At 39.2% G+C, this 27,341-nt stretch overlaps 1 protein-coding gene and 1 long non-coding RNA gene across 2 annotated transcripts in view; one reads left to right on the top strand and one right to left on the bottom strand.

Annotated features, from left to right (window-relative positions):
* Positions 1-27,084, top strand: part of GPR158 (G protein-coupled receptor 158) — a 424,695-nt gene extending 397,611 nt beyond the window's left edge. Inside the window, exons 8-11 of the mRNA XM_047741925.1 lie at positions 7,020-7,158; positions 20,209-20,314; positions 23,178-23,324; positions 24,111-27,084. Coding sequence (XP_047597881.1) covers positions 7,020-7,158; positions 20,209-20,314; positions 23,178-23,324; positions 24,111-25,586 — 1,868 coding nt within the window. The 3' untranslated portion in view covers positions 25,587-27,084. The remainder of the gene's footprint in view (positions 1-7,019; positions 7,159-20,208; positions 20,315-23,177; positions 23,325-24,110) is intronic.
* Positions 20,983-24,540, bottom strand: LOC125107153 (uncharacterized). Its single transcript, XR_007129472.1, has 3 exons — positions 24,429-24,540; positions 24,183-24,323; positions 20,983-21,395 (listed from the first exon to the last, which is right to left on the bottom strand). It is a non-coding gene; the product is annotated as an uncharacterized LOC125107153 (long non-coding RNA).
* Positions 27,085-27,341: the final 257 nt, after the last annotated feature.

Below are 27,341 nucleotides of genomic sequence, written 5' to 3'. Positions count from 1 at the left end.
GAAGACTTTGAGAGATGGAGAGGAGAAGTGTGTGGGGGGTGAAATCGGGAAGGGGAGGCAAACCATGAGAGACTGTGGACTCAGAAAAAACTGAGGGGTTTGGAGGGGAAGGGGGTGGGGGTTGGGTGAGCCTGGTGGTGGGTATTATGGAGGGCACGTATAGCATGGAGCACTGGGTATGGTGCATAAACAATGAATTTTGGAACACTGAAAAAAATTAAAAAGAAAAGGAGGGGAAAAAATGCCATCTTCTGTTGCTTGAAGAGTAATAGTCTATAGATTAGCTCAGTTGTCAAGAAGATTTTGGCAGATCTTTTCCTTGTATTAAAACGACTGTCATAGTTCAAACAACAAGCTGTTAGTCCGCATGGACTGAGGGTCTCAGCGTGTTCTTACAGCTCCAAGCATTCCGATTCCTTAGTGATTATAGAGAGCTGGGCGCTACCATTTCCTCTGAGATTAGATTACTTAGAAGGAGAAAAGTGTGTGGGTTTTCAGTTTCTACTCACTGAGAACCATTCCCCAAAGTAGTCAAAACTCTGGGATACATTAAATAAGACAGAGATCACTTGGCCAGGAAAAAGGCAGATTTGTAATGAGTGTGTAAATCTGCCACTCAGTTGTCAAGCGAGGTCCTGAGCCAAGCCTAACTCAGCAAAATTGTCTCAAAGATTCTATAAGCTAGAAATTGAACAAGGAAGTTAGTTTTTTTTTTTTAACTTCCAAAAGGGAAAATGATGTTCTAAGTATAAAATTAAGGTATAACATATTTTATTCTCTCTTTGCCCCTTAAGGTCATATAAAGAACTACATCTCAAAGAAGTAAAATAATTTTCCCCAAAGGCAGAATATAAACAAACAAAAATTTAACCCCCACTGTAATCATCCTAAAACGACTCAAGCTAGTCCTTCAAAAAGTATGCGTAAATCAAGAGAGGTTGCCCAAGCAAAAGCAAATTGCCAATGCTGTCAGTCTTTAAAAAAAGATTGACAATTTTTGGGACGCCTGGGTGGCTCAGTTGGTTAAGCAGCTGCCTTCGGCTCAGGTCATGATCCCAGCATCCTGGGATCGAGTCCCACATCGGGCTCCTTGCTTGGCGGGGAGCTTGCTTCTCCCTCTGCCTCTGCCTGCCATTCTGTCTGCCTGTGCTCGCTCGCTCTCCTCTCTCTCTGACAAATAAATAAAATCTTTAAAAAAAAAAAAAAAAGTGACAATTTTTAATGTATTTTTTAAATGGTAACAAATAATCCCAATTCCAGCTTCCTCCTCAAACAACACAAAGGCCAATGACTAGGAGAGGGAAACAGAAGAATGTTACTAGAAGACCAAACTTGCTGCCCTGTCACTGACCCTGCGCTCTGAAAGGTCCCCACTCTTGTCTTTGTGAGCCCTTCTTACATTCATGATTTTGATTGTGTGTCCATAAACTGGGAAGTGTCTGAATTTCACTAAATTTCTGTCACTCCACATCAGATTTTAAAACTCTTTAAGTCGCCATGCCAAGGACAGAGGGAAGAAAATATACTTTTTCTAACTTTCCCTCTCAAGATGCAGTGGAAATTGTGAAAAACTTGATCCAAGTTCTAGAAATGTGTGAAAGGAAGCAATAAAGAAAAGTCAGCGTGCAAACGTGTGACCATTCACTGCTGTTCTTCCCTCGGAGAGCTCCCTCGAGGTGAGTGGAGACCAGAATAGAATCATCAAGTCACTGTGTGACCTACACAGTTCAGATGATTAACAACAGTATTCCTTGGTATTACTACACAAGATCTCTGATGCAAGCTTGAAATTGGGACATTCAGAATTTTGCCCCATCCTATAATAAAGCTTTCACGCATGTAGGTAATTTAGCGCAGTGACTGACACATTCAACAGATGTTCACTACCAAGTCAGATTGAGGGGACAAAAAGTCAGTCCAAATGGAAGTACTAGCTATTTATGATTAACATATTAATTGTTTAAGTACAAACAATTACTGCTTGGAAATTTTCTTCCATAAGATTAAAACAATATTTCCCCAGGTTTTGTCTCTACCTATTACTAATAGAGCAAAAGAAACCCTCAGGCCAGGGATGTAATTTCAAGAACACTGGTCAGGAACTAAAGAGCCTTGTGCTCCAGGCTCCGCTCTGTTGTGAACCCTGTGAGGGCAACAGGGATACAAGGCTCTCCACAGGCTTGTTCGGTAGCCCAACACTGTCCATCCCTTGGCTCACTGCTTCCAGAAAGCTGAGGAGGGAACAGACAGACATTCCTGCCTGCACTGCCCTGCTTGTGAAACCCACTGCAACATCCACCTTCTCCGTCACTCACTATCCCAACGCTAAATAAACTGACTTCAGGCAAACAGAGTAACAGCAAATCACCAGCCACCCATCTTGACAATCATATACACACTCAAAAAAAGTATCCCAGACTACATGGTCTAATAAAGTCTCTTTTAGCTTTAAAATTCTATCAAAAGTATCATTCTCTTTGTTTTAAGCCTTATAACTCTGATAACTGTTCTCATTTTAACCAAAGAAAAGGCAACTAAGCCTCCAGAATTAAAAGGCTCGTGTGTGCCAATTGAACCCTAGAACGCTGGAACTTGAGCTACTCTCAAGGATTATTGAGCTTGTTTAATACTTCATGATCACTTCTGTGCCACCTGCCATGTTATTAGCATAAAAACAGTGGACATCTAATTTGAAGGACTTAAGAGAAAAATAGAGGAAGACGTTACAGGAAATCCTTGGACATTTAAAAAAATGAAACCTAAATGCTTCATCTGTACATTTATTTGTGCCATATAAACATTTTTTTAAAGGGGCTAAGAAGTATAAAATGTTATTAAGAAAAAAATGCCAGGGCGTCTGGGTGGCTCAGCGGGTTAAGCCTCTGCCTATGACTCAGGTCATGATCTCAGGGTCCTGGGATCGAGCCCCACATCAGGCTCTCTGCTCAGCAGGGAGCCTGCTTCCCCCTCTCTCTCCGCCTGCCTCTCTGCCTACTTGTGATCTCTCTCTGTCAAATAAATAAATAAATAATAAAATCTTAAAAAGAAAAAATGCCTTTGCAACATGGCAAGGCAGGAGACCACATCTTGTGAGAAATTTTGTACTTTGAAGTCATTTTTCTCTCAGCCGTTGTGGGTGTTCTAAGATCACAGAGCTAAGGCACCTTCAAGAGCTGATACAAATTCTCTCTTCTTTGCTTGACCCAGCCCGTTGGAATGATAACGTGAAATCACTTTCATTATGGTCTATTAATTTTTAAAAGGCTGTGGTAGTTAACTTTCAAACTGTTATCCCTTATAGATTAAAAGTAAAATACCTCAGTTTTCTGAAAGCCCTATTTGGATCTTTAAATATAAATGCAATTCCCTTTTTAACTATACTCATGCCTGCCATCAAAATCTTTTAACCACAGAAATTATTTTCTAAAGCAGAAGCACAACACATATTTCAACTCCCACGTAATAACACTGCAAAATTTGGTAACATCTGCATATTTTCTTTCCTAATTGCGATGTTAGTTTGAAGTTAATTATATGAAACTGATTTTTTTTCCAAGCACAACCTTCATATATCACATTTAGTTTAATTGGTACTTTGAATAATAAATTGTTTTTCAGCTAGAGCATATTGTTTGATATTGCTAATGAAATGATTTTAATGTTAAGCTTAGCTATTAGGAGGAATCTTATTTTATCTCTTATTTTTAAATATAATTCTACATTGTCATACCCTAATTAACCTAGCTATTTTCCTTTTTTTTTTTCAATCTTCAGGATAACATTATATCAAAACACTATAATAAGTGGCAGGGGATAGTGTCTTTTAAAGGAGACAGTGTCAGTTACATGTGAATCCTTCAATTTCACCATATATTTGTGCTGTTGTTTAAAAATATTTTTGCTTTAACTATTCTTTTTTTTTAAGATTTTATTTATTTATTTGACAGACAGAAATAACAAGTAGGCAGAGAGGCAGACAGAGAGAGAGAGAGGGAAGCAAGCTCCCCACTGAGCAGAGAGCCCGACATGGGGCTCAATCCCAGGACCCTGGGATCATGACCTGAGCTGAAGGCAGAGGCTTTAACCGACTGAGCCACCCAGGTGCCCCGCTTTAACTATTCTTAACTGCCAAACACATCACCGTATCCTTAGTGGCCCATCAGTAAACAGCAGTTAGCACTATTAATAATAATGCCAGTATAACCTTTAGGTCATGTATAGGCCTGCAGCGTTGGAGTGGCCAAGGTAACAGAGGTTCTACATCTCTAATAACCTGAAACTGGTATCATCTAGGTTCTTTCAATTCAACAAATATTTATTGAATCTTATCTATGTATGCTCATTACTGTTGAGCTATCTAAGGAGGCAAAGGCAGAAAAAAATAATTCACTCAGTTCCTTGTTGAATCATTATATTGTACACCTGAAATGAATAGACACCGAATGTTAAGTATATTGAATAAAAAAAGTAAGTAAGTAAATAAATAAATAGATAAAGACTCACTTCTTGCCGTGAAGGTCATTACTAGTTGGGGCTAAGGAATGGAGTGATTAACAAGACTCCATGCTTTTCTCTCAGTTATATATTGTGTGGCATTATTCTCTGCATTTCGTAATATCAGTAGTTAAAAACTGTAAGATATTAGAGGAAGGAAAATTCCACGCAAAGTGAAATCAATTCATGCGGCCTTGCGATGGAGGTAGGACCTGAATTAAACATGGAAAAACTGGATTGGATTTGGAAATGCGGGTGAGAGGAGTTTCATGTGTGAGCAATAGCATGAACAAAGACTCAGAAGCAAGAGGAATCTTTGAAGGGTTCAAAGGATGAGTCTGCCTAGATCAGCCTAGAGTTTATGCTGGGGAGCACTGGAAGATCATGCTGGACATATACCATGATGTCATAGGGGACAAGGAGTGCCAGGACCAAGCATCTGTAAAATAATAGTAAGACACTACCGATTTCTGAATGAAGGTACACACGACACCTCACGAAAGCCTGGCCTGAGGGTCAGCAACTAGACAAGTCAGGGGCTAAGAAAAGTATACAAGTACAAAAGAATAAGCAAAGTGGGCAGCTAACATGAAGCCTGGGTGGCAAGAAAGTCTTAAAAGTGAGGACATGTCTACCCAGGCATGAATCCCTTCTAGTCTTCCTTTGCGGGGGCAGGAATTATTTCCTGGGTCCTAAGTGAGTCTTAGTGAATCCTGTAGTGGAAATGTGAATCAGCTACTCCACATGGAGTACCAGGGATTTGGACAAATCCTGATGTGATCAAAAGGAAGTTTCAGGAAATGAAGAACGAATGAACTCAGGGTTAATCCAGGTTTAGACGGGGCAGTTGAAAAATAATTATAACCAATAAGGAATGACATCATAGGCACTTAAAGGATAGTCATTGTGGGCATTGAGAGGAATGATTTGTATGAAAAACAGCTCAAAGTAGAAAAGTATCAGTGAAGGGTGGCACAGAGATTTCACACCTAGGTAAAGAGGCAATAATAGTACCATGGACAGAAATACAAGAGTAGGAAGGAAAGTTGTACATGAAGACCTCAGCATTTCCTGATTCACTTTTCCTGATCCAGTAGAACTTGGCTGGACAAAAAAAAAAGATTTATAGCACATGGCCAGTGGCCAACGTACTGAATAACTGGGACTGAATAAATCTCATGGAGATCTTTGAGTGTGGCTTATTTTATATTTGGCTTCTAACCACATCAGGGTTTTAGAGTAACTCTTGAAGGATGTGTTTACTTAAGGGATTTTCAGTAATTAGGGCACTACCTATTGTTTAAATACTGACAGAAATATGCTGAAAGCTTGGCAGATAAACAACTTGGCATATAGGAATGGAAGTCAGTGTTTCAATAGATAAGTAAGTAGGTTACCTCGAAGTGATGCATTTGATTAAAGACTTTCTCCAAATTAAAGCTTTCTTCTTTACTCTGATTGATTAGATATGATCTTCTTTAGATACAATCTTCCAGTGAGGTCGTGTCACTAAGACAGAAAATGGATTGAACAATTATTGGTCAGTATGAGTTAAAATAGTGATGTTCAGGTTGGAAAAAAAAAGTCAAATGAGGTGTTCAACAATAAGAACCATTTAACGTGTGTTTTTATTTATTCCTTTATTTAATATCTACCAGACAGAAACTATGTTAAGTGCTTTATATTCATTATTTGATTTCATTAACAAATAATCTCATGAAATATATACTTTAGTTATTGTCATTTTCCAGATAAGATAACTGTGGCCAGAAATATTAAGTTGGCTTAGATTATGCAAAGTTAATTAGAGATAGAAACAGAATTTCCAATCAGGTCTAGTGTGATTCCAAAGCCCTTATGTTTAAATGCTGTGCTATGCTTGTCTCTTCTAACTTGAGCCCCGCAAATAAGATGACTGTGAGTTTTATGAAGCCTTTAGCACTCCACCCATAAAAGATAAGATTTCTGTCATGTGTGAAGAAATAATGGTTCATTTATAAAATATGACACTGAATGTTTAACAACCTATTTTCTCACATTTCTGGCAATGGGTATCTTTACGGTGTGGAACCAGATTCAATGCAGTAAGAGTTTAAATTTCTAGAAGCTGGATATAAACACATTACAAGCCTTTGTTGCCCTGATGACTTCATTACAACCCAGATGCTCTATGAGTATCTTAAACTTAGGTTGGGGATGTGGAAAATTATTTTATATTTGTTTTAGGAAAAAGCCAGGTATTAGCAAAAGAAAAATCTGAGGCACCAACCACTGTTTTAATAAAGAAAGAAAAGAAAAACCAAACTATACCTTTGTAAAATCTTCTGTTACACTCAATAAAATCTTAAAATAAATATATCATATGTATTCATACGAAATGACATTTTATATGCATCTGTTTCTAACTGAACTTATGTTTCTATAACAAACACAAAATGCATGCTAAAGAACTTAAATTTTACACTATTATTCACCTATAAAACTAATGGAAAATTTTTTTTCTTTTTTTTTTGTCCTTCTCACAGCTGAATTTTTATTCCTCTTGTGGGGTGTTTATCTCTGCTATGCAGTGCGGACGGTGCCATCAGCATTTCATGAGCCACGCTATATGGCTGTTGCAGTTCACAACGAGCTCATTATCTCTGCTGTATTCCACACAATCAGGCAAGTGCCCTGTAGAGCTAGTAAATAACCGTTTTGTTTCTCTGATGTGTTTCAGTTTAACTTAAATCGCAAAACTGGATAGCATGCATAATGGAAAGATTTAGGAAGGATGGTGTTTTTAAGTTGACTAATATCTGTCGCAGAAATGGCAAATGAAGATAGCTTGTTGTTTGTTTGTTTTTTAAGATTTATTTATTAAAGAGGGAGAACACACAGTGGAGTGGGGCAGAGGGAGAGGGAGAGAGAAACCCAAGTAGACTCTGCACTGAGCATAGAGCCCAACGTGGGGTTCCATCTAAGGACCCATGAGATCGTGCCCTGAGCTGAAACCAAGAGTCGGACACCTAGCCAACTGTGTCCCCAGGTGCCCCTATATATTTTTTTCCTAAACTGATGTTCTTAGTTCCTTCTAATGTTTTTTATCACCTTTATTTATTTGAAGGTTAACTCAATATTACTGTATTAATTAAACCACTTATGGGAATATCATTGAATATTGTTATGATATATAATGTCTTCTGTTCTGAAGATATAAAACAACACATGCTTACATTATAAAGTAGATGTAGATAAATCATCTATGTTTCCATTCATGTTAATACACTGGTTTACAATTTTGAAATCTTAATACTCAGTCAACTTATGTGTACTAGTTCTGCTAAATTCAAAACCAAAAAAACCACTCCCACCCAATAACTGGATTTTTGTGTGCAATGAGGTTTTATCACTATCACATTTTAGCAATGACTTTTTATTAGTATGGCCTGGTCCTCCATTAATTTTTTTTTTTAATTTTATTTTTTTTTAAATATAATATATTTTTATCCCCAGGGGTACAGGTCAGCGAATCGCCAGGTTTACACACTTCACAGCACTCACCATAGCACATACCGTCCCCAATATCCATAATCCCAGACCCCCTCCCAACCCCCCTCCCCCCACCAACCCTCAGTTTGTTTTGTGAGATTAAGAGTCACTTATGGTTTGTCTCCCTCCCAATTCCATCTTGTTTCATTTACTCTTCTCCTACCCCCTTAACCCCCCATGTTGCATCTCCTCTCCCTCATATCAGGGAGATCATATGATAGTTGTCTTTCTCCGATTGACTTATTTCGCTAAGTATGATACCCTCTAGTTCCATCCACGTCGTCGCAAATGGCAAGATTTCATTTCTTTTGATGGCTGCATAGTATTCCATTGTGTATATATACCACATCTTCTTTATCCATTCGTCTGTTGATGGACATCTAGGTTCTTTCCATAGTTTGGCTATTGTAGACATTGCTGCTATAAACATTCGGGTGCACGTGCCCCTTCAGATCACTATGTTTGTATCTTTAGGGTAAATACCCAGCAGTGCAATTGCTGGGTCATAGGGTAGTTCTATTTTCAACATTTTGAGGAACCTCCATGCTGTTTTCCAGAGTGGTTGCACCAGCTTGCATTCCCACCAACAATGTAGGAGGGTTCCCCTTTCTCCGCATCCCCGCCAGCATCTGTCATTTCCTGACTTGTTAATTTTAGCCATTCTGACTGGTGGTTTTGATTTGTATTTCCCTGATGCCGAGTGATGTGGAGCACTTTTTCATGTGTCTGTTGGCCATCTGGATGTCTTCTTTGCAGAAATGTCTGTTCATGTCCTCTGCCCATTTCTTGATTGGATTATTTGTTCTTTGGGTGTTGAGTTTGCTAAGTTCTTTATAGATTTTGGACACTAGCCCTTTATCTGATATGTCATTTGCAAATATCTTCTCCCATTCTGTCAGTTGTCTTTTGGTTTTGTTCACTGTTTCCTTTGCTGTGCAAAAGCTTTTCATCTTGATAAAATCCCAAAAGTTCATTTTTGCCCTTGCTTCCCTTGCCTTTGGTGATGTTCCTAGGAAGATGTTGCTGCGGCTGAGGTCGAAGAGGTTGCTGCCTGTGTTCTCCTCAAGGATTTTGATGGATTCCTTTCTCATATTGAGATCCTTCATCCATTTTGAGTCTATTTTCGTGTGTGGTGTAAGGAAATGATCCAATTTCATTTTTCTGCATGTGGCTGTCCAATTGTCCCAACACCATTTATTGAAGAGGCTGTCTTTTTTCCATTGGACATTCTTTCCTGCTTTGTCGAAGATGAGTTGACCATAGAGTTGAGGGTCTATTTCTGGGCTCTCTATTCTGTTCCATTGATCTATGTGTCTGTTTTTGTGCCAGTACCATACTGTCTTGATGATGACAGCTTTGTAATAGAGCTTGAAGTCCGGAATTGTGATGCCACCAACTTTAGCTTTCTTTTTCAATATTGCTTTGGCTATTCGAGGTCTTTTCTGGTTCCATATAAATTTTAGGATTATTTGTTCCATTTCTTTGAAAAAAATGGATGGTACTTTGATAGGAATTGAATTAAATGTGTAGATTGCTTTAGGTAGCATAGACATTTTCACAATATTTATTCTTCCAATCCAGGAGCATGGAACATTTTTCCATTTCTTTGTGTCTTCCTCAATTTCTTTCATGAGTCCTTTATAGTTTTCTGTGTATAGATTCTTAGTCTCTTTGGTTAGGTTTATTCCTAGGTATCTTATAGTTTTGGGTGCAATTGTAAATGGGATGGACTCCTTAATTGCTCTTTCTTCTGTCTTGTTGTTGGTGTAGAGAAATGCAACTGATTTCTGTGCATTGATTTTATATCCTGACACTTGACTGAATTCCTGTACAAGTTCTAGCAGTTTTGGAGTGGAGTCTTTTGGGTTTTCCACATATAGTATCATATCATCTGCAAGGAGTGATAATTTGACTTCTTCTTTGCCCATGTGGATGCCTTTAATTTCCTTTTGTTGTCTGATTGCTGAGGCTAGGACTTCTAGTACTATGTTGAATAGCAGTGGTGATAACGGACATCCCTGCCGTGTTCCTGACCTTAGCGGAAAAGCTTTCAGTTTTTCTCCATTGAGAATGATATTTGCGATGGGTTTTTCATAGATGGCTTTGATAATATTGAGGTATGTGCCCTCTATCCCTACACTTTGAAGAGTTTTGATCAGGAAGGGATGCTGGACTTTGTCAACTGCTTTTTCAGCATCTATGGAGAGTATCATATGGTTCTTGTTCTTTCTTTTATTAATGTGTTGTATCACATTGATTGATTTGCGGATGTTGAACCAACCTTGCAGCCCTGGAATAAATCCCACTTGGTCGTGGTGAATAATCCTTTTAATGTACTGTTGAATCCTATTGGCTAGTATTTTGGCGAGAATTTTTGCATCTGTGTTCATCAAGGATATTGGTCTGTAGTTCTCTTTTTTGATGGGATCCTTGTCTGGTTTTGGGATCAAGGTGATGCTGGCCTCATAAAATGAGTTTGGAAGTTTTCCTTCCGTTTCTATTTTTTGGAACAGTTTCAGGAGAATAGGAATTAGTTCTTCCTTAAATGTTTAGTAGAATTCCCCCGGGAAGCCGTCAGGCCCCAGGCCTTTGTTTGTTTGGAGATTTTTGATGACTGTTTCAATCTCCTTACTGGTTATGGGTCTGTTCAGTCTTTCTATTTCTTCCTGGTTCAGTTGTTGTAGTTTATATGTCTCTAGGAATGCATCCATTTCCTCCAGATTGTCAAATTTGTTGGCATAGAGTTGCTCATAGTATGTTCTTATAATTGTCTGTATTTCTTTGGTGTTCGTTGTGATCTCTCTTCTTTCATTCATGATTTTATTTATTTGGGTCCTTTCTCTTTTCTTTTTGATAAGTCTGGCCAGGGGTTTATCGATCTTATTAATTCTTTCAAAGAACCAGCTCCTAGTTTCGTTGATTTGTTCTATTGTTTTTTTGGTTTCTATTTCATTGATTTCTGCTCTGATCTTTATGATTTCTCTTCTCCTGCTGGATTTAGGCTTTTTTTCTTGTTCTTTCTCCAGCTCTTTTAGGTGTAGGGTTAGGTTGTGTACCTGAGACCTTTCTTGTTTCTTGAGAAAGGCTTGTACCACTATATATTTTCCTCTCAGGCCTGCTTTTGTTGTGTCCCACAGATTTTAAACTGTTGTGTTTTCATTATCATTTGTTTCCATGAATTTTTTCAATTCTTCTTTAATTTCCTGGTTGACCCATTCATTCTTTAGAAGGATGCTGTTTAGTCTCCATGTATTTGGGTTCTTTCCAAATTTCCTCTTGTGATTGAGTTCTAGCTTCAGAGCATTGTGGTCTGAAAATATCCAGGGAATGATTCCAATCTTTTGATAACGGTTGAGACCTGATTTAGGACCAAGAATGTAATCTTTTCTGGAGAATGTTCCATGTGCACTAGAGAAGAATGTGTATTCTGTTGCTTTGGGATGAAATGTTCTGAATATATCTGTGATGTCCATCTGGTCCAGTGTGTCATTTAAGGCCTTTATTTCCTTGTTGATCTTTTGCTTGGATGATCTGTCCATTTCAGTGAGGGGAGTGTTAAAGTCCCCTACTATTATTGTATTATTGTCGATGTGTTTCTTTGATTTTGAAATTAATTGGTTTATATAGTTGGCTGCTCCCACGTTAGGGGCATAGATATTTATAATTGTTAGATCTTCTTGTTGGACAGTTCCTTTGAGTATGATATAGTGTCCTTCCTCATTTCTTATTATAGTCTTTGGCTTAAAATCTAATTGATCTGATCTAAGGATTGCCACTCCTGCTTTCTTCTGATGTCCATTAGCATGGTAAATTCTTTTCCACCCCCTCACTTTAAATCTGGAGGTGTCTTCGGGTTTAAGATGAGTTTCTTGTAGGCAACATATAGATGGGTTTTGTTTTTTTATCCATTCTGATTCCCTGTGTCTTTGAATTTAGGCATTTAGCCCATTAACATTCAGGGTAACTATTGAGAGATATGAATTTAGTGCCATTGTATTGCCTGTAAGGTGACTGTTATTGTATATTGTCTCTGTTTCTTTCTGATCTACTATTTTTAGGGTCTCTCTTTGCTTAGAGGACCCCTTTCAATATTTCCTGTAGAGCTGGTTTGGTATTTGCAAATTCTTTCAGTTTTTGTTTGTCCTGGAAGCTTTTAATCTCTCCTTCTATTTTCAATGATAGCCTAGCTGGATATAGTATTTTTGGCTGCATGTTTTTCTCGTTTAGTACTCTGAATATATCATGCCAGCTCTTTCTGGCCTGCCAGGTCTCTGTGGATAAGTCTGCTGCCAATCTAATATTTTTACCATTGTACGTTACAGACTTCTTTTCCCGGGCTGCTTTCAGGATCTTTTCTTTGTCACTAAGACTTGTCAATTTTACTATTAGGTGATGGGCTGTGGACCTATTCTTATTGATTTTGAGGGGGGTTCTCTGAACCTCCTGGATTTTGATGCTTGTTCCCTTTGCCATATTGGGGAAATTCTCTCCAATAATTCTCTCCAATATACCTTCTGCTCCCCTCTCTGTTTCCTCTTCTCCTGGAATCCCAATTATTCTAATGTTGTTTCGTCTTATGGTGTCATTTATCTCTCAAATTCTCCCCTTGTGGTCCAGTAGCTGTTTGTCCCTCTTTTGCTCAGCTTCTTTATTCTCTGTCATTTGGTCTTCTATATCGCTAATTCTTTCTTCTGCCTCATTTATCCTAGCAGTGAGAGCCTCCATTTTTGATTGCACCTCATTAATAGCTTTTTTGATTTCAACTTCGTTAGATTTTAGTTCTTTATTTCTCCAGAAAGGGCTTTTATATCTCCCGAGAGTGTTTCTCTAGTATCTTCCATGCCTTTTTCGAGCCCGGCTAGAACGTTGAGAATCATCATTCTGAACTCTAGATCTGACATATTACCAATGTCTGTATTGATTAGGTCCCTAGCCTTTGGTACTGCCTCTTGTTCTTTTTTTTGTGGTGAATTTTTCCTCCTTGTCATTTTGTCCAGAGAAGAGTATATGAAGGAGCAAGTAAAATCCTAAAAGGGTGGCAACAACCCCAGGAAAATATGCTTTAGCCAAATCAGAAGAGATCCCAAATCATGAGTGGGGAGAAAGGGGATAAAAAGAGGTTCAGAAAGAAAAAAAAAAAAAAAGAAAGAAACAATTAAAAAAAGAAAAACAGTAAAGAAAAAATATAAAAAGGAAAAAAATATATATATTAGATAAACTAGTTAAAAAACGTTAAAAAAGAAAAGGGTAAAAGTTAAAAAAATTTAGCAGAAGAAGAAAAAAAAATTGAAAAAGAAAAAAAAATTAAATTAACTGCAAGGCTAAAGAATCATTGGGAGAAAGCCATGAGTTCCGTGCTTTGCTTTCTCCTCCTCTGGAATTCTGCCGCTCTCCTTGGTATTGAAACTACACTCCTTGGTAGGTGAACTTGGTCCTGGCTGGGTTTCTTGTTGATCTTCTGGGGGAGGGGCCTGTTGTAGTGATTCTCAAGTGTCTTTGCCCCAGGCGGAGTTGCACCGCCCTCAACCGAAGCTGGGCTGAGTAATCCACTCGCTCGGGTTTGCTTTCGGGAGCTTTTGTTCCTTGAGCGCTTTCCGTAGAGTTCCGGAGGGCGGGAATGAAGATGGCGGCCTCCCAGTCTCTGGCCCAGAGGAGCCGAGAGCCCGGGGCCCCACTCCTCAGTGCGCCCTCAGAGAACAGTGCCCAATCACTCCCGTCACCCTGGCCTCCGGCCGCCCTCTGAGCTGACCGAGCCTGCGACCGGTTCAAGGTAACCCCGAGCTGAGAGCTCACTCCTCGGCTCTGTCTCTGTAGCCGGCTTCCCCGTTCTAATACCTGTAAGTTCTGAGACACTCAGACACCCCTGATCCTTCTGTGACCCTGTGGGACCTGAGGCCACGCTGACCCCGTGTGGGCTTCACCCCGGTTAAGCCTCTGGAGCGATGTCCCGCAGCGGAACAGACTTTTAAAAATCCCGATTTTGTGCTCCGTTGCTCCACCGCTCACTGGGAGCCGGCCCCTCTCCCTGCAGTCTACCCGTCGCTTTGGATTCACTTCTCCGCCAGTCCTACCTTTCAGAAAGTGGTTGATTTTCTGTTTCTCGAGTTGCTGTTCTTCTTCTCTTCGATCTCCCGTTGGATTTGTAGGTGTTTGCAATCTTTAGATAAGCTATCTAGCTGATCTCCCGCTACCTGAAGTAGTCTCAGCTGCTACTTCTCCGCCATCTTGACTCCTCCTGGTCCTCCATTTCTTAATATCCCATTTATCACTATAGTCAGTAAGTACAAAGGAGGAAGCAAGTAGCTTATGATAGTGAACAAAATGAAATATGTATGACTTATCTTTGGAGAATTTACACCTATTTATATCTGAAAATGAAATGAAAACCTCAGTGAGAACAAAAAAAAGGAATCCTACAACTTGCAAAGCAACAAAAAGATGTCATTCATTTGCTTGATAAAGTTAGGACATACATAAGAATTTAATGACAAATTTTGAATATTTGTCTTTCCCTCAGTGGAAAAACAGTGATAAATAATGGCGGGAGTCAGAGTGGGAAGGTGTGGATCTTTGGAAGTTTTAGAAGATAGTTATCATTTCACACTTTAGTCAATAATTATCAAGTTATGTCTTGCATTTGTAGGAATAGATGATACCAGACAACAGCTGAACCTTAGGCATACCTACACTTTTTCAACATTTAAGTAAGAAAAGAAGTATTTATGATTTGACAACCCTGGAAATTCCATCAAAGCACCAGGAATCAAAGGAATTTGCCTCCTTGCTTTGTCTTGCCCCCTCTCAAGAAAGAGAGAAAAGAGAAAAGGAAAAGAGGAAGGAAAGATGCAAAACAAAATACGATGTTATAAATAGGCAAAAAGAAGGCTCTCTCACTTCTCCTCGGACTAGAGCTGAAGGATGTGAGAGGGGATGCCCTGTAGTGAGCACTGAAGAACACCGTTGTGGGCAGAGCCCCATAGCCTGCACATTTCTCCCAAACCATCTCCCAAGAAAAGCTGCATTTTCATTGTCTGTTTCCAGAATATCAAACACCTATGTTTCAAGATATGACAAACATGCTTCTCTAGAACCATTTGTAAGTTAAATGCTGTATTAACAAACCAATTAAAGAGTTATAAGCATGCCAGAAGAAATTTACAGATATGTTTAAGTGTCTTCTGTTGTCAGAATGTGACCAGGTCACACAAAGGGTTTCCTACTTTTGCCCTAACATCAGCTGCTGTATTTCTTAGAATCAAATTAATTGCCCGAGAAATTAAATCTGTTCAAAGCATTTACCTAAATTGATCTTTATCCTTTTCTATCTTAAGATTTACATCTGTTCTGTTTTCGTCATTAAGTATGTTTTTTCAATGGACTTTTTTTTTTTAAAGATTTTATTTACTTATTTATTTAACACATTGAGAGAGAGAGAGAACTAGCAGAGGGAGCTTCAGACAGAAGGAGAGGGAGAAGCAGGCTCTCTACTGCAAGGAGCCTGACACAGGGCTCGGATCTTAGGACCCTGGGATCATGACCTGAACCGAAGACAAATGCTTAACCTGCTGAACCACCCAGGCATCCCTCAATGGACTTTAAACTCTCAATTTGCCCAAGTAGGCAAGATAGTGATTTTTTAAATGAACTTTTAAAAATTCCTAATAAGGCAATAGGTGATTATTATAGATAAATCATAAAATGATTAAAAATAAACTGCCTAATCCAACCACCCAAAGACAATAAGCACTGTTAATATATTAGGATATCACTTTTGGATGTTTTTACACGCTTGTGTATGTTTATAACACATTGCATTTGGTAGCTCCCTTTTAGGAATGTCACAGCACAGTGTGACATACCAGGAAGTCCTGCTGTAAGGAAAGCTCGTTCAGTTTCTTTAACCAGCACTTTCCAAACCATTCACCATGATATCCCCCCTACATCAACTGACATCTGGTAATAGAAGCCACTCTTCAGAAAATTCTGTTTTAATACTTGGCCGAGGTGAGGAGAAATGTATTCTTTTTTTTTTTTTTTTATAAACATATATTTTTATCCCCAGGGGTACAGGTCTGTGAATCACCAGGTTTACACACTTCACAGCACTCACCATAGCACATACCCTCCCCAATGTCCATAACCCCACCCCTCTCTACCGACCCCCCTACCCCCAGCAACCCTCAGTTTGTTTTGTGAGATTAAGAGTCACTTATGGTTTGTCTCCCTCCCAATCCCATCTTATTTCATTTTTATTCTTCTCCTACCCTTAACCCCCCCATGTTGCATCTCCACTTCCTCATATCAGGGAGATCATATGATAGTTGTCTGAGGAGAAATGTATTCTAAATATTCATTCAGGATAGCTCTCTGGGGGCACCTGGCTGGCTCAGTCAGGGAGCATGCAACTCTTGATCTCAGGGTCATGAGTTCAAACCCCACACTACGCATAGAGCTTGCTTTTAAAAAACAATAATAATAATAATAACTTTCTTACTTTGATTAGGTCTTTCTTACAGAGTCCCAGACAACCCATCAGCCTAGCTGGGTTCACATAGACACAAGATCTGACTGAGTTGTACATATTGAACCTAGTAGACTTTGTGTTGGTAGACATGACCTACTTAAAAGATCAGCCTCCCTCGAGACAACTGTATAGTCCTTTAAGTTTTGAACAGGGAGAACTTCTAGTAGTAGCAGAGTGACTGGCCTTGGTAGGCTTTGGTATTTTCTTAGATAAGCTTAAAAAAACCTGAATGGAAAGCCTTACCTTTTAAAAAAAATTTTTAATTAACATATAATGTATTATTAGTCCCAGGGGTACAGTCTGTTAATCATCAGGCTTACACACGTCACAGCACTCACCATAGCACATACTCTCCCCAGTGTCCATATCCCAACGACCCTCTCCCTCCACCCCCCCAACCCCACAACCCTCAATTTGTTTTGTGAGATTAAGAGTCTGTTATGTTTTGTCTCCATCCTGATCCCATCTTGTTTCATTTTCTCCTTCTCTACCCCCCAAACCCCCCACTTTGCCTCTCAAATTCCTCGTATCAGGGAGATCATATGATAATTGTCTTTCTCTTATTGACTTACTTTGCTCAGCATAATACCATCTTGTTCCACCCACATCATTGCAAATGGCAAGATTTCATTTCTTTTGATGGCTACATAGTATTCCTTTGTGTATATATACCACATCTTCTTTATCCATTCATCTGTTGATGGAATTCTAGGTTTTTTCCACAGTCTGGCTATTGTGGACATTGCTGAAAAGCCCTACTTTTAAGTTCCAAATTCAACTTACCTTTCTCCAGAGACCAAACCCAATTAGATCGTGGCATGTTGGCTTCAAAGAATTATAGTATAGACTAGCTACTCTGTCTTGGAAATTTAATTGTATGGCCATAAAGGACCAAAGATGGAATTATAGTTTAAATTATAGTTTAACACAGTAAATCTATAGAACACTGATTTTAGGGAGATGAGCAGGGAGAAAGCAATAGGCAGTAATAATTAAAGAAATCAAGTATATATAATTTCTTAATTACATGTGGACTGAACTCATACCTGCTGTGGTTCCAGTGTTGATAAAATCTAAGAATAGGAAACAATAACATAATAATATAAATCAACTAGACCCATCTTTGTAGATTTTTACTAGAATGAAATAATATTAAATAAATCCTCCAACATCAGCAGATATTCTCTATCAATAGGCATATATGTTCATTCTTATTTGCTTAAAATATAAAATTATATGTACATAACTGTGGATACGTATCTACATACATAAATATATAAACTTAAAGCTATGACTACATATTTATATACAGATTTACTTTTATCCTCACCAAATTGCCAGACTGAACAAAAATAAACTAAAAGGATTAAGTCTAGAAGTCTAATAATGCAGAAGGCATTTTGCCTAATCTGTTCTATAATCCTTTACTAAGCATAGAGCAAAGCTTTGGGAAAGTGCAAGACTTTTAAAAAGTTTGCTTTTATTCTTAACCTCAATTTTAACTATTCTTATGTTCCTGACTGTTAGATCTATTTTTTAGAAGTTGACAAAGTTTTTTAAAGAAAAATCTTTAAGAAGACTGCAAAACCCAATTTTTCTTAAGATATTTCTACTCAGAACTGCAACCTAACAAACCTAGCAGTATTTAAAAACTGATTAATTTGATCAGTTGATGTTAGTATAGAGTACTTCAAATTAACTTTTTGGAAGACTCACCATTTTAATTTAAAATATATGTAACCATGTTCCTTTCAGATATCGTCAGGCTGGCTTCAAGTTTACTTGTGTTGGCATTTGAGACAGAAATTCGCAGTGCATGAGAACACTTTTAGAATGTAAATCCATCTCACTTGATATAACTGTCTGCTCCAGTGCTGGAAATGACCCCAGCAGATTTGGATTGTATAATTTTCCAGGTCACAATTTTATATTGCTTCTATGCCTCAGTCCTATGCCTCAGATACTGTTACTTGTTATTGAGTATGATGATCCTATTTCAGTGCTTAAAAAAAAATCTCTTCTGACCAGCACAGGATCTGTCAAAAGTATGTCATTCCCAAAGTGAATATTCATTTAATCATATTCAAGGCAGGCATAAAGCTACTTTTTTCACCAAGAAGTTAGAGAAGATGTTAATTCTTAAAATGCTATTTGGTTATAGGTAAACTATCATGAACTTTCTGTACTTCTATGTATATATTTTAAGTCTGTTTTATGTCTCCAAACACAGAGGAAACTATCTCCATGTTGAACAACTCGCAAGCTTCCACTTTAGCTCGATTTGCAGGGGAGGGGAGGTGAGAAGACGGGGGATAGGATGGAGGTGAAAATGAGGAAGAAATCCCCCTGATGGAAATTTTGTTTCAAGTATTAATAATGCTAATTTACTTAGTAAATTTGTCATAAATATGGCATAATGCAGGTATAAAATAAGTTTCTTCTATTTTTAGATTCATGTGTTTGTTTTATGATTATATCATAAGCATTTTCTTAAGATGTTAGCTTTTCAAATATGATGACATATATCAGTGTATCAAGATGCTAATTCTCTAGGGGCACCTGGATGGCTCAGTCAGCGGAGCATCTGACTGTCCATTTCAGCTCAGGTCATGATCTCCAGGTGGGGAGCTGTGCCCCACATGGGGCTCTGCAGGCAATCAGTGGGGAATCTCTCCTTTTCTTCTCCCTCTGCCCCTCCCTCTGCTCTCCTCTCTCTCTCTCTCTTTCTCTCTCTCAAATAAATAAGTAAATCTTTTTTAAAAATGCCAATTCTTTAATTCCAAACACAATAAAATCTCATATTTAGGTTTCATGGATAAACAATGCATGGGAAAAAATTAAAAGAAGAGTATGATTGCAAAATGACCTTAATAAAACATCACCTGGTTTCTGCAAAAGAATGAGTCCTTAAAACCTGAGTTTTAGTGTGTACACATACCTACTGATTCATGAAAACATTCCAAAATCACCAGAGTAGGTATCAGTACTGAATTTTTCCTATACATGTTGCCTGCAGGACTGTCCTAGAACACCGTTTTATAAATTCCTCAGCAAGATAGGATTTTCAGTTATCTTAAAACAATTTGACACTTCACAACAACTAAAATCTTTATTTTAAAAGATGATATTACAAACCATTAGTATATTCATTTAACCATTGCATTGTTTATCATTTAAACCTCTGAGGTCATTCACAAAGACAGATAACTACCCACCCCTTTTTTCTTAATTAATGTTTTCAAAGGAAAAAGATTAGAATCAAGAATTATGTGGCTGTGTCTTATAACCCAAATTTGCCTGAAGCCACTAGTTTGTAAATCTGTTCTTTTGAATTCACATGTGTTCACTGTTTTCACTTTAGACATTCCATTTACATGCAAAATAATTATTCCAGGAAATGATTAGCATATTATATGCTGTCTTTCCTACTACTGATAAGTTAAAATAATAAATAGGGAGTTCATGTCTTATGTATGCAGTCAGTTACTTTGGGTCTTGTTCTGTAATGAAAATGTGTGTCACAGAGACCACAGTACAACTTTCTTCACGCTTGCTTGCTTGCTTGCTTTTAAAAAACACTGAGGAAAAAAAGTTTCCAAATATCCTAGTATTTTAAAGAGATCTTGTTGGATTACTAACTTGGTGAATTCTCATTTCAGATTCGTTCTTGCCTCAAGACTTCAGTCTGACTGGATGCTAATGCTGTATTTTGCACATACTCATTTGACTGTGACAGTCACCATTGGGTTGCTTTTGATTCCAAAGGTATTCCTTTAACATTACTTTTCTCTTGCAAGACAGTTATTTTAAATAAGCATGGAGTTGTTTCCTCTTTAAAAAAAAAAAAAGTATCTGGCAATATAGGGAAAAGGAAATGTGGAGATTTAGTTGACACTAAAATGTTTTTAAAGCTCTCTCCTCAGGGAACTAGATATCTCTTTTCTCTTAGAATTTATTAAACATCCCATAGAATTTTTAAATGCTTCAGTTTGTACAAAACTCATCATCTGGTTTGGCTCCTTCTCAAATATGTATTTTTTAAGAATTTATTTATTTATCTGACAGAGAGAGAGATCACAAGTAGGCAGAGAGGCAGGCAGAGAGAGAGGAGGAAGCAGACTCCCTGCTGAGCAGAGAGCCCCATGCAGGCTCCATCCCAGGATGCCCCATATCATGACCTGAGCTGAGGGTAGAAACTCAACCCACTGAGCCACCCAGGTGCCCCTTTCTCAAATATTTTTTTTTAAGATTTTATTTATTTATTTGACAGAGAGAAATCACAAGTAGGCAGAGAGGCAGGCAGAGAGAGAGGAGGAAGCAGGCTCCCTGCTGAGCAGAAAGCCCGATGTGGGACTCGAACCCAGGACCTGGGATCATGACCTGAGCCGAAGGCAGCGGCTTAACCCACTGAGCCACCCAGGCGCCCCAGCCACAGTTTTCATGGACTAATCTGTTACTGCAATTTATCTTCTCCTTTTTCATACTTTGCATTATATGGTTACATTTTTATTAAATGGAGGTACTACATATGCAGACGGCTCATTCAGTGGTAAGAATCAAAACACATATTCATACGAAGATTTAGGTACATGGATGTTCCTAGCAGACTTATTGATAATAGCTAAGAAGTGGAAACCATCCAAATGTCCATCAACTGATAAATGTAGAAGCACAATGCAGTGTCATCTACACAATGCAGCACTACCCAACCATAAGAAGGAGTAAAGCACCAGTACGCACTATAGCTAGTACGCACCTTGAAAACATTACACCACGTGAAAGAGGCTAGACACAAAGGCCCATCTTGTGTGACTCCATGTATATGAGATGTCCAGAACAGGCCACTCTGTTGAGACAGAAAGCAAGTTAGTGGTTGTCACTAGCTGGGGAAGAGAGGAAACAGAAATGACTGCTTTCATGGGTTTAAGGTTCTTTTTGGGGGTGATGAAAATATTCTGGAATTAGATAGTGGTGATGGTTGCACAGCACTGTGAATATATACCAAAATCTCTCAACTGTACAATTGAAATTCGAGAATTTTATGGTATGTGAACTATATCGCAACTTGAGATAATTTAACAAAATCATTCAGGGGCTTCGCTAAGCTCTGTTCTATATCCTGGAATAAGAATAACGAACAGATAAAATATGTGCTCTTGTGGTATTTATATTGTGGACAAGGGGGACACAGAAGAAATAGGTTAAGATAAGCATTCAAAATACTCTTTTAGATAGATATAAATACTAAGGACAAATAATAAAGCAGAAAATGGATATTATCTGAGAAGTGTTCCTTAAACTTACCATCATCTCTGAGACTGTGCTCAAGAACAATTACTCTCTTATAAATCACTTCTGGGTGGTTTCCTAGCAGCATTTGCGATTTTGGAGGAGACGGACTCCGTTTTATTCATCTTTATGACCTTAAATTCCTGACACATGTCAGAACCATAGTTGTAAGTAGAAGAGTGAAGTAAAGAGTCACCTGTTTCTGTGGTTTCTCAGTCAGTTCATGATTCCTTACATAGAGAATTGCTGTTTCATGTTATGTTATATAGATGTTCACCTGCCATTTAAATATTTTAACAAACATTGACATTAAAATAGCTCTGTATCATGAAAGGATGATGTGTTAATTTTTTAAAGGAATATTTGACCTGATGAGCAGCTGGGAGAAGAGAACCCATGTTCCCTAGACCATTCTCTCCATTTTCATAGGACAATCAGTTGGTTTATGTTATGTGAAATGGCCAGATTGTTTTGATTCTCCCTGCTTTCCATCATTTCCCCAATTCATTCTTCTCCACATCCCCATTTGATGAAGAGTAGAGATAGCAAGAGTCCATGAAACTGAAACGTACCCAAAGGCCACGTGAAAATAATAAAAATACCTCAAAATGTGACGAAGGAGGAATTTGAGAATGCTGAGCTTGAGAAAAAATTCTGTAATTTCAGTGAACGTTTGAATTTTAAGCTTAAATATCATCATCATTTTAGGCTTAAAGAGCCCTGTGCTCCAGAGAGTGTCTGTGATTTGTTTCCGATCTGACTATCAACACAGTTGATGCCAGCATGCAGATCTCCTATCCCTTAGGTTTCGGACGCAACATTTCTGGAGCCATGTGTAGTAGACTCAAAATCACTGTCTGTGTTCAGGGCCAGTTGTACCTTTCGGTGACATACAGCCTCCCCTAGGTGATGCAGAACAAGAAATGCAAGGTAGACCCCACTGCTCAAAAAAAATATTTCCCTCCAGCTGCCAGTGGGTCCAAATTCCTACTCTTGGAGAACATTTGTGTGGGTTTTTCAACTTATTTTCATTCTCAGAATGCAAATAACATATGAGGATTAACGTAAGTGAACACTGTGAGCCTGGAGAAAAGACAAAGATGAAAATAAGGGTAGGAGAACCACGTATTAAGGAACCACGTATTAAGATGGCCTAAGAGCTCTAGTGCGTAACGTGAAAAGCAAAACATAAATATAGCAACAGATCTTTTCTAAGGAGCTTGGTAAATGAGTTCATCTAAGCTGAAGAAATGATATGAACATGAGAACCTTTAACAAATTATTCTGCTGTGTCTGCCAGTGGGTTAATGTCTGCACTCATTCTGCGTCTCTATTGCAGTTTTCACATTCAAGCAATAACCCCCGAGATGACATTGCTACAGAAGCGTATGAAGATGAGCTGGACCTGGGCCGGTCTGGGTCCTACCTGAACAGCAGCATCAACTCTGCATGGAGTGAGCACAGCTTAGACCCGGAAGACATTCGGGTAATGTATTTCAGCCTTCCTGTTTCGGGCTCACCCCGTGCACACAGGCAAGCACGCGTGGGCTGATGTATCCATATGCTCACCTGTGTGCACATGGGTCCAGAGGGAAAAAGAGAGGGGGACGTGTGTGCGTAAGAACTGAAAACATTGAATGCGGGGCTAACCCGGTTCTAAAACCCACATCATGGTAGAAGTTACACAGGCCAATCTTGACAGTCACAACTGACTTAGGAGCAGTCATGATGATGAACTCATGATACATGTTCCCTACTACAGGTTCTGACATCTTGCTATTAGAGAGATAGGATAGATCTGCGAGCAGAGAGCCCGGATTACTGAAAGTAATCTGTGACAGTATATCAGCATTTGGAGTAAGAAGCTGCTTTTAGTAATTGATGGTCTGTTGTCCCCTAAACCTAATCCACCTTACAGGTAATTTTATCAATGGCTACATGATGCTTCCAGTATTGATTAGGAAACACGATATGCTGTGTTTTGTTATGGCCAAGGTCAAGTCCGGCCCACACAACTTGTAAGTCCAACGGGCTCATTCCATGTGCAGGATGCATGTGTTCAAGTCTTAAAGTTCAAACTCTATGGGTAACAGAGCACAGGTTCATCAGAAAAGTAAGAATGAGGAGAAGGTTGATGAGCACACATGGTATGAAAAGCTGTAGGTCAGTTTCCCTAAAGAGCTCAAGCTTACTGACCAAGTTACATTTAGTAATAGTATCTGGATGAACCACTAAGTTCCGCATCTCTGTGAATTTGCTCTTGTTCTGGCAGGATGAGCTGAAGAAACTCTATGCCCAGCTGGAAATATATAAAAGAAAGAAGATGATTACGAATAACCCCCACCTTCAGAAAAAGCGGTGCTCCAAGAAGGGCTTGGGCCGTTCGATCATGAGGCGCATCACCGAGATCCCAGAGACGGTCAGCAGGCAGTGTTCCAAAGAGGACAAGGAAGTCACAGACCATAGCATGGCCAAAAGCACTGCCCTGACCAGGAAGAACCCACAAGAGTCTTCAGGTAATACTGGGAAGCCCAAAGAGGAGTCCCTGAGAAACCGAGTCTTCTCACTAAAGAAATCGCACAGCACTTACGATCACGTGAGGGAGCACACAGAAGAGTCCAACAGTTTACCGGTGGAAAGCCAGGAAGAGGAGGCTACAGAAAATTCCACACTGGAGTCTCTGTCAAGTAAAAAACTTACCCAGAAGCTGAAAGAAAACAGTGAGACCGAGTCCACAGAGTCTGTGCCTTTGGTGTGTAAGTCGGCAAGTGCTCACAATCTCAGCTCAGAGAAGAAGCCGGGCCACCCGCGAACATCCGTGTTGCAGAAGTCTCTCAGTGTCATAGCAAGTGCCAAGGAGAAGACTCTTGGATTGGCTGGGAAAACCCAAACATCGGGCATGGAAGAACGTGCAAAATCCCAGAAACCTCTGTCAAAAGAGAAGGAAGCAAACAGAAAGTACTCCAATTCAGATAACGCAGAGACTAAAGATTCTGCCCCCCCAAACTCCAGTCATTTGGAGGAGCCAAGAAAACCTCAGAAATCTGGGATTATGAAGCAACAAAGGGTCAACCCGCCCACTGCCAATTCTGACATGAGCCCAGGCACCACCAAGAAGAAGAACAACTTTGACATAGGGGAGGTGTGCCCTTGGGAGATTTATGACCTGGCCCCTGGTCCCGTGCCTTCAGAATCAAAAGTTCAAAAACACGTATCTATTGCAGCTTCTGAGATGGAGAAAAACCCAACTTTTTCCTTAAAGGAGAAATCTCATCAGAAGACCAAGGCAGCTGAACTGTGTCAGCAAACCAGTCAGAAGAGCATAGACAAGGCTGAGGTGTGCCCTTGGGAGAGCCAAGGTCAGCCCAGTTTTGAAGATGAGAAGCCTTTGATTTCTAAGACTCAGGTTCCCCCAGGGAGAGCCAAAGATGAGAACGGCAGTCAGCATTATGCCACCAACGTGTGTGCTGGGCAGTATGAAGAACCGCCCCCCAAAGTTGTAGCATCAAAAATCGAGAATGAAAATCTCAACCCAACAGGAGACCAGGAAAAAAAGACCTCTTCCCCCGAGGAAAGTGCGCCCCTCTCCTATAACTCAAGTAATAACCTTTGGCAGCCTTTAACATCACGAGCTGAGGTGTGTCCTTGGGAGTTTGAGGCCGCAGATCAACCAAATGCTGAAAGAAGTGTAGCTTTACCTGCCTCTTGCACTCTAAGTGCAAACAAGATGGCGGGGCCTCGGAAATAAGAGGTCAGGGATCCTTTTAAAGTGTAGCATCCCCAGAAAGAAAAAGAGAAGGAAGAAACCCTGAATTCGACAGAAGACAGAAGGATCAAAAATTCCCAAGGAGTGTTTGTCATTGGAGGGAAACGTGAAAGTCACAAGTGGAAAAAGACAGGGAGGGCAGAGCAACGCCACAGTGGAAGAATGAGACTGGCCAAGGGAAGTCTGTCTTCCCCTGGGAACACGAGGAGAAGCCTTACATTTCAGCATGGTTATTGGGAGTCGCCCTCACTGTCCGCCCCTGATCAGTATTTACCCGTGGCACTTTGAAAATCCTAAGCAAGGTCAACCATAAGACACAGAAGAGGTATGAGATTCTGCAAAGAAGAAGAAGGAAGGTATAGACCTATATGACCGAAGTTCTAAGTAGCTAACTGAACTTCCTTCACCTGTTTAACCTTGATAGCACTGCTCACGTAATGCATCCCAAAAATACCTTTTATATTAATGATTGCTCTCATTTTCTTATAAATGTATGTTTCAGTACATTGTTGTGTCTCATATTCAAGCATTCCAGATTGTATAATTTTTGCAAATAACTTTGATATTACGTGACACAACACATTTATGCAATCTGCAGCTACTCAATTGTTATTGCAAGTTCCAGAATCCCTGCTATACCAACTTTAGTTGATTCTCGAAGTACAGTAAGCTTTCTCTGGCTTGGGAAGCCGTAACCGTTATGATAAAATCTTTCCGTTTTGGCTGTGGTTTATATATTGTGAATTTGGATTTGACTCTATTGTTTCACGTCATGGTTTGTTATACTGTCTTAATCAGGGTTTTTTATACCAAGTTGAGTTACTTGTTTTGCACTTCTTGTTAGGACTCAGAGATCCAGGGGTCCTACCGAGTCGTATGTCTCAATAAAGGACAACTTACCTATTGTTTGTTTAGAGTCAGAGACAGGTCACACCTTCATTCCAATTTACTGTCCCTTTTAATCCTTTCAGTATTCCATACTTAGCAGCATTTCGCCAGGAAGAAGCTAAGAGTGAGAAAAACATACTGCGCATTACTATTACCACTGAAAAGGGAAGACTCTAGGAATGACATGAGAACTACAGCAGTACTGCAGGGTCAGGGAATTTGCCTTTCAAAACACAGACAGGAAGGGAGCTACTGATAGCACTTTCAAGGGAGTATTTTTTTAAAGAGAAAAATTATGATAGCATCAAGATCATTGTATGGATATATTTTTATTATGCATACTGAATATATATTTTAAATTACCTTAAACTACTTATTCTCATAACTCTTATTCATTGCTTCAGCTAGGGGTAACACTTGCTGGGCTTCAATCCCAAAGAGGTTTATAACCTGATTTATTCAAAGCCTGTAAGGTGGTGTGGACTCTTCCTCCTGCCAAGCACTGGAAAACTTACAAGTCCTGCAAATTGCCATTGCGAGCCACCCAGCTCAAAAAGAAAAAAAAAAAAAAAAAAAAAGCAAGGTTTATTTGCAAAGCAAAACAGCCCCCAGAGCAAAATTTGTAAAATGTACTGCATTCTACCCTGATCACTTGGCATGAGAATCCTAAGCTGCTGACTTAGCCCTACTGATGTGATCATGCAAGAGATTCCATTCCAAATCTCGGTCTCATTTAAAGAAGAATCACTTAAGGATAGAACGCAGACTTCCCTTTCTCTCATGCTAGATGCTGAAGGATCCACGGCTTCCTTGGCCAGGACATTTCCAGCTTAACAAACGGTTTTTCAT

This window comes from Lutra lutra, chromosome 8 (genome assembly GCF_902655055.1).
Source record: "Lutra lutra chromosome 8, mLutLut1.2, whole genome shotgun sequence".
Classification (NCBI taxonomy): Eukaryota; Metazoa; Chordata; class Mammalia; order Carnivora; family Mustelidae; genus Lutra; species Lutra lutra.
The sequence above is the reverse complement of the archived record's forward strand: the minus strand, read 5'-3'. Positions and strand labels throughout refer to the sequence as shown.